Raw genomic sequence first — 11,687 nt, 5'->3', positions numbered from 1 at the left:
TTCCTATGTCCTTTTTAATGCTGTTGAAGTTCTCACTGAGTTCTTAAAGTTCTCACTAAATTACTTGAGCATTCTTATAACCATTGTTTTGAACTCTGTATCTAATAGTTTGCTTGCTACCATTTCATTTAGTTCTTTTTTCTGGAGATTTCTCCTGTTTTTTCATTTGTGACATGTTTCTTTGTCTCCATATTTTGGCTGCTTCCCTATGTGTGTTTCTGTGTATTAGGTAGAGCTGCTAAGTATCCCATTGTTGGTGGAGTGGCCTTGTGTAGTATAGGGCCCAGTGGCACAGCCTTCCCAGTCACCTAAGCTGGGCACTCTAGGTGTGCCCTTGTGTGGGTTGTGTGCCTTGTTCTGTTGTTGAGCCTTGATTACTGTTTGCATGACTGGGAAGGATTGACCCCCCTAGACCAATGGTCGGCAAACTGTGGCTCGTGAGCCACATGTGGCTCTTTGGCCCCTTGAGTGTGGCTCTTCCACAAAATACCGACTTCTGTGCATGGGCCACAAAGTTTCAATCGCACTGTACGTGTGCGCCCGCACATGGTATTTTGTGGAAGAGCCACACTCATGGGCTAAAGAGCTGCATGTGGCTCACAAGCCGCAGTTTGCCAACCACTGCCCTAGACCAGTTGGCTGTGAGGACAAGCTATGACAGCAGAAGAGCTTCTGTGCAGGAGTCCATTCTACAGAGAAGGACTTGCTTCAGTGGGGCTTTGATGTTCATTGAATCTACCCCTTGAATGTGTCACTCGTGGAAGTAGTAGGATTGTAATCTGACATGATATGAAGATGTCCACCCAGTGTACTGGCCATGGGGCCTTCTGGAGGTGCAAAGTCAGCCAGAGCCTATGCCCTGCCTGGGCTTTCTGGTACAAGCTACAGAGCAATCTTTAGATGGCTGCTACTTGTATTGGGCTTGGAGATGCCCCAGTCAGGCCAAGTTGTGAACTAAGGTAGGCTGCTGCTAGTGCTCAGCCTGGGATCACTTAGCAAGAGGTAGAGAGTATCCAGAGGCTAGATGCTGCTCATTTGAGAAATTTTAGGAAAGTGCAAAGTATGGGACAAGAGAAGCAGGTTGTGTGAAAAAGCCTTGGATAAGCCCACAAGTTGGGTGGGGAAAGGTCTCAGGGAATCACTAGGGCAGAGCAAACAGCATGAGCCAGGTTGATGGAGACTCAGATATGCTGCCTGCCTGACTGCTCTGTAGGGGTAAGGCTCATCAAAGGTGTAATGGCCTCTTGCAACATTTTTGTCAGGAAGAAAGATGCCCTGATGCCAGGTCATTTAGTTCCTCCCCAGATGTCCCTGGTTCCTTTCAAGCTGCTTCTCCAGTGCCGGAGCTCAGAGGAAGTGAGTCCAAGTAAGTCCATGTGTAGGACCTTTAAAAGGAACTTCCTGGAACTCCAGCAGCCTCTGTGTCACTCAGCCACAATCCCCATTGGTTTTTACAGCCTGAAGTTACAGGGACTTCTCTTCATAGAACTGGAGCCCTGGGCTGAGGTATCTGGTGTGGGCCTGGGACACCTCATTCCTTGGGGGAACCTCTGTAGCCAAGATATCCTTCCCAATTGAAAACTCCCACACATGGATGTGGGACCGCCCCATTCCAAGGCTTTCGCCCCTCCTACCAGTATCAATGTGGCTTCTTCTTTAATTCCCTAGTTGTAGGACTTTCATTCAGCTGGATTTCAGACTCTGAATGACGGTTGTTCTTAAGATTAGTTGTATTTTTTATGTGGTTATGGGAGGATTCCAGTACCATGTTTACCTACACCACCATCTTGACCAGAGCCTCTATTTCTAATCTTGTACCTATGTCACATAGCATGTACACAAATACAGTATTGCTTCTATTCTAAATGTACTTTTCTGTGTTTTTTTTTAAAATATTAAAAAAATAAAACTATCATACAATCCAACAACCACACTTCTGGGTATATACCCAAAGAAATTGAAATCAGGATCTCCAAGAGATATCTGCTCCCCAAGTTTATTGCTGCATTATTTACAATAGTCAAGATATGGAAACAACCTACATTTCTTTTTTTTTTTTTTTTGAGTCATAGGTATTTTATTGGGTGACGTCAGGGCGAGTCCCATGGCACCTCACACTGTAGAGCCAGCAGAACCAGGAACATCTCCACCCCACCCACCCAGCCTCCTGACCTGGCGCTTTGTGGGAAACGGTGCAGAACCCGCACCCTGCCAGGCGGCATCGGCACTCATCCCTGACCACTGGCCCAGTGTAAGGTCCTGGGACTTGGGCAATGGCCACCCTACCCTGTGGGGAGCCTCTGACAGCTGTCCTTTAGGAGGGCCCGGCACTTTTATGGCTCCATTAAAACTGCTCTCCCTTGCCCTGACTGGTTTGGCTCAGGGGATAGAGCTCCGGCCTGCGGACTGAAGGGTCCTAGGTTCAATTTCGGTCAAGGGCATGTACTTTAGTTGCGGGCACATCCCCAGTAGGAGGTGTGCAGGAGGCAGCTGATTGATGTTTCTCTCTCATCGATGTTTCTAACTCTCTATCCCTCTCTCTTCTTCTCTGTAAAAAAAATCAATAAAATATGTTAAAAAAAACAAAACTGCTCTCCCAAGTCACCCCTTACAGATCCCTAGCCACTCAGAATCCAACCTAGTTGTCCTAGAACAGTGGTCAGCAAACTGGCCCCTTGAGTGTGGCTCTTCCACAAAATACCATGTGCGGGCGCACACGTACAGTGCGATTGAAACTTCGTGGCCCATGCCACGGGGCCAAAGAGCCACATATGGCTCTCGAGCCCCGGTTTGCTGACCACTGTCCTAGAGAGTCCACTGATTGGCTGCATCAAACAAAGAACAGGCCCCCCAAGGGCCAGTCCACGCAAAGCCACTCGCATGCAAAGGAAGTAGATTCTAGGGGCAAACCCAGGTCCTGGCAGGATGGGGAGCCAGGGTAGGTCTCAGGGGGCTGGGATAGTGGGAGCAACATCTCCTGGGCCTGTGCTACCACAGCCAGTGGGAACTGAGCTCCCGCAGGGAAACCAGGCCAACGCAGCTGAGGGTGGCCGTCCTGGAGGCTGGGCCCATCCACAGTTTCCAAAATCCCAGCCCCAACAGGAAGGACCAGCATGTCCCACATCTTGGTAGGTGGCCTCCAACGCCCCCCAGCCTCACCATATGGAGACGGCCAGGAATCACATGGGCAGGCAGGAGCCCTGGAGAAAGGCACATGGGCATCTAAGGCTTAAGGTCAGGCACAGGTACCCATTGGCTCGTGTGGCTGGGCAAAGAGCTAGTGTGAAAGGAGGATGACCCAGACCAAAGAAGGCAAGGTCAGCTGGTGCCCTGGCACCCTGCAGACCGCCCTGGTCACACCCACTCCCGCAGCCCTGGAGACGCCAGGGCCAAGGCCAGGAGCCCCTGTGGGTAATGAGGTTGCCAAGGGGCCCAGAGCTACCTCCTTTCCCCCAAGGGATCAGGAACTGCCCCCCTGTCATTCCCCAAGTCCCTAAACCAGGGGTGGGGAAACCTTTTTTCTGCCAAGGGCCATTTGGATATTTATAACATAATTCGTGGGCCAGACAACATTATCAACTTAAAAATCAGCCTGCTATATTTGGTCAAACATTAATTAACTCACCCCTAATGCCTTGGCAGGGCCAGACCAAATGATTTATAGGCCTTACATGGCCCTCGGGCCAAATGTTCCCCACCCTTGCGACACCACTGGGCCACAGTGCAGAAGCAAGAGGAGAAAAGACGGCGAGCCAGCCGGCACCAAGGTCACCCTCTGAGATGTAATTCCTAGGACAGCCGATGGGATGAGGGGCAGCACGCCTGTCCCTTTCCAGCAAGATCAAACCAGGGCTGGGCACCTGACCCCGAGATGTGGGACAGGCCAGGATACGGGCCAGTGGGGGCTGGGGGCCAGCCGTTGGCTCTAGAAAAGGGGCTTCCCCCCTGGGGAGCAGGGTGGAGGAACTAGGTAGGCCCAGTGCATCGAGGTCAGTCACCTGGACGGACAGACAGGTGGATGGCGGAGGCGCCGAGGAGGCTCACTGCATGTAGGAGTAGCGCCAGTCCCCCCAGAGGTTTGTGGGTCTCCTTGATCATCTGGGGCGACGTCCACCGCAGTATGTAGCCGGGCCTCCCGGGCTTGTCGTTGGTTCCAGAGGCTCAGGCTCCCGCAAAGGGCTGCTGGCCGGGCTCCCCCAAAGGGCTGCTGGTCCACCACCGAGCCAGTGGATTTGTCGTTGATGTAGAAGTTGCCGGCAGCGTTCCTCAGCATCTCGGTGGCGTCCCGGACAACTTCCTTATCCTGGGCGAACACTGCTCCCGTGAGGCCGTAGCTGGTAGTGCCGTCCACCAGCCGCAGTGTCTCCCTGTACTTGTCTGGGCAGACGTGCACGGTCAGCACAGGCCCAAAGATCTCCTCCTTCGTGATGGGCTCCTGAGGGTCCTTGCTCTCCACAATGCAGGGCTCCACGAATAGCCCACAGAGTTGTCACACTTGCCGCCCGCCAGGACAGTGAGGCTGGGCGAGGAGCGGGCGTGATCCAGCCAGGACTTGGCATCAATCACTGCAGAGAAGAAGGTCCCGAAGTCTTCTGCAGGGTCGCCCACTTTGATCCTGCTGTGCTCCTCCAGCAGTCGCTTTTGATCTGAGGCCACAGCGAGTGAGGCACGTAGAGGCGGGAGCAGGCTGAGCACTTCTGGCCACTGTACTCGAAGGCTGAGCGCAGGGTCCCGCTCACCACGCTGTCCACGTCCGCTGAGCGGCGCACAAAGTGGAAGTTCTTCCCTCTGCACTCTCCGGCCAGGCGTGGGAAGGTGCGAAAGCAATCCAGGTTCTGGGCTACCTGCTTCCACAGGTTTTTAAAGGCGGGCACGCTGCCTGTGAAGTTGATGCCACACAGGTGCTCTGAGCTGGTAATCGTGTCCCCAAATGTGGGCCCATCAGCTGGCACAAACTGGATGATGTTGGGGGGCAGGCCAGCCTCGCGGAGGATGCGGTATACGGCGTAGCTGGCCAGCATGACCGTGTCGCTGGGCTTCCAAAGGACCACATTGCCCATCAAGGCCGGCGCCCCCGCCAGGTTGCCGCCAATCACAGTGAAGTTAAAAGGGGAGATGGCCGCCACAAAGCCCTCCAGCCCCAGTACACCACGCTGTTGGTGCTGGGCGGCACGCTGATGGGCTGCTCCCCTTCCAGCTCCACAGCAAACTTGGCGTTGAATCGGAAGAAGTCCATCAGCTCGGCCGCCGCTTTGATCTCTGCTTAGATCACTGTCTTACCCTGTCCCACCATGGTCTTGGCAAGGACCTCTGCCCTGCCCGGCCCGCTCAGCGTGTCTGCTGCCTTCAGGAAGATCTGGGCCCGGTCTGTGACAGGCTTCAGGTCCCACTCCTTTCTGGAGGCCAAGGTGGCCTCAAAGGCTTTGTTGAGCAGGGCCTTGTCTGCATAGCAAAACTTGGCCACCTTGTGTCCATGGTTAAAGGGGGACACCTGGTACTGCACGTTTGAGGTCCACACCTCCTCATCCCGCATCACGCATGGGATGGGTTCGGTCTGGCCCTTCAGGTCCTTCAAGGCCTTCTGCAGTGCATCTCGCTCAGGGCTGCCCTTGGTGAACGCCAAGATGGGCTTGTTGGCCACCTTCAGGGAGGAGGCGTGTTTCCATCGAAGCCTGGCCCCACTCCTGGGACGGGCCAGCAGGGCGCGGCGGCATCTCCAGCTCGCGGTGTGGCTGTTCTCGGGTACGTTTCTGAGTACAGATGAATGGATAAAGAAGATGTGATATAGATAGATAGATAGATAGATAGATAGATAGATAGATATAGAACTTTACACACACACACACACACACACACACACACACACACACACAATAGAATAGTGTTGTGTCTGCCATGAGGAAGAATAAAATCCTGCCATTTAGAACAACATGGATGGACCTTGAGAGCATTATGATAAGTGAGATAAATCAGACAGAGAAAGATAAATACTATATGATATCACCTATATGTAGAATCTTAAAAAAAATGAACTCATAGAAGCAGAAAGTAGAATTGGCAGGGGGGTGATGAAGAGGGAGGAATGGGGAAATGTTGGCCAAAGGAACAAAGGTTCAATTGTAAGATGAATAGATTCTGAGGATCTAATGTTCATCATGGCAATAATAATTAACAATACTGGACACAGCCAGTGTAGCTCAGTGTTGAGTGTCGACCTATGAACCAGGAAATCATGGTTCAATTCCTGGTCAGACCATATGCCAGATTGCAGGCTTGATCCCCAGTGTGGAGTATGCAGGAGGCAGCTGATCAATGATTCTCTCTCATCATTGATGTTTCTATCTCTTTCTCTCTCTCCCGTCCTCTGTGAAATCAATACAAAAATATATATTTTTAAAAATTAACAATACTGTATTATATACTTGAAAATTGCTAAGAGAGTAGGTATTAAATGTTTTCACTATGCCTGACTGGGTAGCTCAGTTGGTTAGAGCATCGTCACAATATGCCAAGGTTGTGGATTCGTCACCAGTGAGAGCACATACAAGAATCAACTAATGAAGAACCAAGATGGCGGCATAGGTTAACGCCGGAGTTTGCTGCTTTGAACAACTACTTCAAAAGTGAAACTAAAAGACAGAACGGACATCACCAAGAACCACAGGAACGCTGGCTGAGTGGAAGTCCCACAACTAGGAGGAAAGAGAAACGCATACGGACACTCAGAGGAGGCACAGTGCTGAAGTCAAATTCTGAGGTGCGGAGTGCGCTGAGCGGGCTGGCGGCGGAGGGCGCGGTTGGCGTTTTCAATCGGGAGGGAGTCGCAGACTCTGAGCTCCAGATACGGGCGAGTCTCTAGGGACCCTGACTCAAACGGGAGAAGCGGGACTGTCTGGCTTCGGTCAGAGCGAGTGCAGCTTTCTCTCCGAGCTTTGCAGCGGGTGCTGGGACTCAGAGAGGCGGAGCCCCTGGGGACAGGACTGAGAGCCGCCATAACTGCTCTCTCCGGCCCACCCTGTTGATCCTGTGCGACCCGCCCCGCCCAAGCCCTGCACACAGGCATTTGCCGGATAGCCTCAGGCAAAGGCTAGATTAGCACCTCCCTAGAGGACAGAAGTTCTCTCACTGCTGACACAGCTGATTCTCATAGCCAATTGGCCTGGAGGTCAAACCCTCCCTGGTATTAGCTACAACAAGGTTTAACTATAAGACTTCGCACAAAGACCACTAGGGGGTGCACCAAGGAAGCATAACAAAATGCGGAGACAAAGAAACAGGACAAAACTGTCAATGGAGGATATTGAGTTCAGAACCACACTTTTAAGGTCTCTCAAGAACTGTCTAGAAGCCGCCGATAAATGTAGTGAGATCCTCAAGAAATCTAATGAGACCCTCGATGTTGTGATAAAGAACCAACTAGAAATTAAGCATACACTGACTGAAATAAAGGATATTATACAGACTCCCGACAGCAGACCAGAGGAGCGCAAGAATCAAGTCAATGATTTGAAATGCGAGGAAGCAAAAAACACCCAACCGGAAAAGCAAAATGAAAAAAGAATCCAAAAATGCGAGAATAGTGTAAGGAGCCTCTGGGACAGCTTCAAGCGTACCAACATCAGAATTATAGGGGTGCCAGAAGATGAGAGAGAGCAAGATATTGGAAACCTATTTGAAGAAATAATGACAGAAAACTTCCCCCACCTGGTGAAAGAAATGGACTTACAGGTCCAAGAAGCGCGGAGAACCCCAAACAAAAGGAATCCAAAGAGGACCACACCAAGACACGTCATAATTAAAATGCCAAGAGCAAAAGACAAAGAGAGAATCTTAAAAACAGCAAGAGAAAGAAACTCAGTTACCTACAAGGGAATACCCATACGACTGTCAGCTGATTTCTCAACAGAAACTTTGCAGGCCAGAAGGGAATGGCAAGAAATATTCAAAGTGATGAATACCAAGAACCTACAACCAAGATTACTTTATCCAGCAAAGCTATCATTCAGAATTGAAGGTCAGATAAAGAGCTTCACAGATAAGGAAAAGCTAAAGGAGTTCATCACCACCAAACCAGGATTATATGAAATGCTGAAAGGTACCCTTTAAGAAGAGGAAGAAGAAGAAAAAGGTAAAGATACAAATTATGAACAACAAATATGCATCTATCAACAAGTGAATCTAAGAATCAAGTGAATAAATAATCTGATGAACAGAATGAACTGGTGATTATAATAGAATCAGGGACATAGAAAGGGAATGGACTGACTATGCTTGGGGGGGAAAGGGGTGTGGGAGATGGGGGAAGAGACTGGACAAAAATCGTGCACCTATGGATGAGGACAGTGGGTGGGGAGTGAGGGCGGAGAGTGGGGTGGGAACCGGGAGGAGGGGAGTTATGGGGGGGAAAAAGAGGAACAAATGTGATAATCTGAACAATAAAGATTTAATTAAAATTAAAAAAAAAAATAAAAGATAGAAAAATGAAAAAAAAAAAAAAAAAAAAAAAAGAATCAACTAATGAATGCACAAATAAGTGGAACAACAAATCAATGTTTCTCTCTCACACTCTCTCCCTCCCTCCCTTTCTCTCTCTCTCTCTCTCTCTCTCTCTCTCAAATTCGATAAAAAATAATTTAAAAAAATGTTGCCCTGGCCGGTTTGGCTCAGTGGATAGAGCGTTGGCCTGTGGACTGAAGGGTCCACAGGTGGCTCCTGGGGATGACACATGCGCAGAACTCTTAGTATAATTGGTAGAATGCATCCTCGTGCACACAGGTTTGCACACAGGATTTATCTGTGCACTTAGTGCTAGCGCATGTGCACCACGTGCACACCTGTAATTGCACTTTGTGGTTATTCCAATTTTTCTTGGAGCAGCGGAGCTGAGACCGGTCTGAGATGTCCAGGTAGCCCATAGACAGTAGTGTCCCACAGATGGACACAGCACAAAGCGAGGCAGTGACCCACAGGCGGAGGTAGGAGGCGAGAGACAGGACCAGCCCAGGCATGGCCTGGAGAGGCCAGGGAAAGTCCGATGGTGGCAGCCAAGGAAGCCCGGCTGGCAGGCTGGCAGAAATCTCCAGATGGTTGACAGAGCCCACAGAGGAAGAGGGTCCTGGGAGCAGGCCCAGATCCAGATCGGAGAACCAGCCAGACCTGTCTGCATTGCAATATCGTTCTAGGGATGAATTACCAGCAGTAATTGAATTACGGCCACTATGTGGAAAACTACTTGATTGCTCCAGGTATAATATAGGAGCTTGAAGAACAATGCAGGTGATTTGTGAAAGCCTGCAGAGTCCAGAAGCAGTGTTTCATGCTTGTGAGAAATGCTCACCTGTCCGAATTCAAATAACAGATCGGAAACATGAAGTATGGTGGAAACGAGACTTTTAATACGGTCTTGCAGGAGCAGGTGTCTGGTTGAACAGGCACACTTGGAGTAATGATCACAGGCTATTTATCCCTAGGCTGGGAGAGTCCCTCCTCTGGTTCCTCATTGGCTGAGTACTATGGGGTTAGCAGTTTTTCCCATAGTCACCTAGGGCTTATTGTCTCCTATTGGGTTATTCTTTTTTAAATGGGCTGAGGCTGCCCTGACCGGTTTGGCTCAGTGGATAGAGCATCGGCCTGCGGACTGAAGGGTCCCAGGTTCGATTCCAGTCAAGGGCATGTACCTTGGTTGCGGGCACATCCCCAGTGGGGAGTGTGCAGGAAGCAGCTGATCGATGTTTCTCTCTCATCGATGTTTCTAACTCTTTATACCCCTCCCTTCTTCTCTGTAAAAAATCAATAAAATATATTTTAAAAAACTGATGAAAGAATGAATGAATTAAAAAAAAAAATGGGCTGAGGCCTTTTCTAGTTGTCTCCACCTCCCTTTGTCTGGTTGTAGCAGGCGTATCTTCCTGGAAAATGTGCTACTGGTCACATACACAGTTCTTTATTCTTGTACCCTCTTCCCTCCTCCCCACATACTGTTTGGCCCAGAAAAATACAGTAACAACTGGCCACATGCTGTTAGTTTTCTCTAAAAGTTGACTATGCTGAAGATGGATCACAGAGGCCTACTTCCTTCAATGCTGACTATCAGCAGAATCTTCAGAGGATGGATTTTGATATTTTAACATTTACTGTAGCTCTGAGTGCATTTGGTTATCTGATAGAAGAAGTTAGTTGTGATAAGTTTATCAGTAGAATATAGTGATGAAACTACTTCAAAAAGAACCTATGCATTCAAGACAACAGTCATACCAATCCTGTAACTTGATTTAAAAAAAAAATCAAAGTATATGAAAACAAGTCACTACTCAGTTGGGGAGTTGTGGGGAGAGGAACTTATGTAAAAGAAGAAAAGAAATTTTAAACATGTCAGAAACCCTGTGACTCCCCTATCGTTCTTTAAGTTTGTGATTGATCAGAATCTTTCCCCTGCATTGTGGAAATGTTTTGCAAAATTGCTTCAATGCTTGAAGGGCGTGGCTCAGTGGTTGAGTCTGGACCTATGAACCAGGAGGTCTTGGTTCAATTCCCAGTCAGGGAACATGCCTGGGTTCCCACAACCCCCAGTGTGGGGCATGCTGGAGGCAGCCAATCAATGATTCCCTCTCATCATTGATGTTTCCATCTCTCTCTCCCTCTCCCTTCCTCCCTGAAATCAATAATTGCTTCACTTTTAAAGTAGTTTTATAAATTTGAGATTTGATGAAGAAAAAATAGCAATAATAGAGCCCATGATGATAAAAGGAATCAACCAATAATGATGATAGGAATAAGGAGTCACCACCAAGTTATTAGGACTATGAAGAGAATTTTTAATTGTGACAATGTATTCTCTACTTGTGAAATTCAATCCTTTTTAGCATAAAATTGATTTTTGTGTTTTATGAGGCATGTCAAATGGCAAGCAAAGTAAATATTGCATATCCTATCTAATAAAAGACAAAAAGGGTAATTAACCCTACCTCCATTAAGCTTCCCATTCACTAATCAGCGAGATATGCAAATTAACTGCCAACAAAGATGGAGGCCTGCAGCCAGGCAGCTGAAGCGAGCAGGAGGTTTGCTTGCTCCAGTGATGGAGGAAGCCAAGGTTCCCCACCTGCCGTGGCCTGCTCTAAGCTCCAAAAGCAACAGCTCCAAAAGCAACAAAGTTTCAATTATAGAAGCTAAACAAATCCCAGATACCTGCTTTCAGCTAGAGCTGGGCGTGCCAGTGAAGGCAACAGAATTTCAATTATAGAAGGTAAATAAATCACAGAATAAAAGAAAAAAGAAAAAAAGGAGAGGCTGGGAGCTTCAGTCACAGGCCAACCTGAAAACGGCCCTCAGCCCCTCACCCAGACTGGCCAGGTACTGCCGGAAGCTGGTCCATCCTTGCTGCTTGACACAGTCACTGCAGGAAAGAAACATCTGCACAGCATATGTTTCAAGGGACCTGGCGTATATAGCATACTGTTCTTAATATGTTTGCTCCCCTTAGCGCTGTGTGTTTTAACCAAGGTCACCTCTCCGAGAAAGCTTGTTTCCCCAGGTAGGGATTTTTCCCTGAAGTCAGGGAGGGGATGCCTCTCCTAGAAAGCTTGTTTCCCCAGGTAGGAATTTTTCCCTGAAGTCAGGGAGGGGATGAAACTCCTTAACTAAGTGCCAGGCGGGTAGTTAATCACTACAAACAATCATGCTTAAGC

At 48.9% G+C, this 11,687-nt stretch overlaps 1 protein-coding gene and 1 pseudogene across 1 annotated transcript; one reads left to right on the top strand and one right to left on the bottom strand.

The window, feature by feature from the left end:
- Window positions 1-2,502: 2,502 nt before the first annotated feature.
- LOC118674712 lies at window positions 2,503-9,008 on the bottom strand (annotated as a pseudogene).
- On the top strand, window positions 9,007-10,204 carry EID2 (EP300 interacting inhibitor of differentiation 2). Its single transcript, XM_036346765.1, is given in 3 exon segments — window positions 9,007-9,173; window positions 9,175-9,298; window positions 10,064-10,204. Coding segments are annotated over 3 exon segments (432 nt in total).
- The last annotated feature ends 1,483 nt before the right edge of the window (window positions 10,205-11,687 follow it).

Source organism: Myotis myotis, unplaced genomic scaffold (assembly GCF_014108235.1).
Source record: "Myotis myotis isolate mMyoMyo1 unplaced genomic scaffold, mMyoMyo1.p scaffold_m19_p_19, whole genome shotgun sequence".
In the NCBI taxonomy this organism is placed as follows: domain Eukaryota; kingdom Metazoa; phylum Chordata; class Mammalia; order Chiroptera; family Vespertilionidae; genus Myotis; species Myotis myotis.
This window is presented reverse-complemented; position numbering and strand designations above follow the sequence as displayed.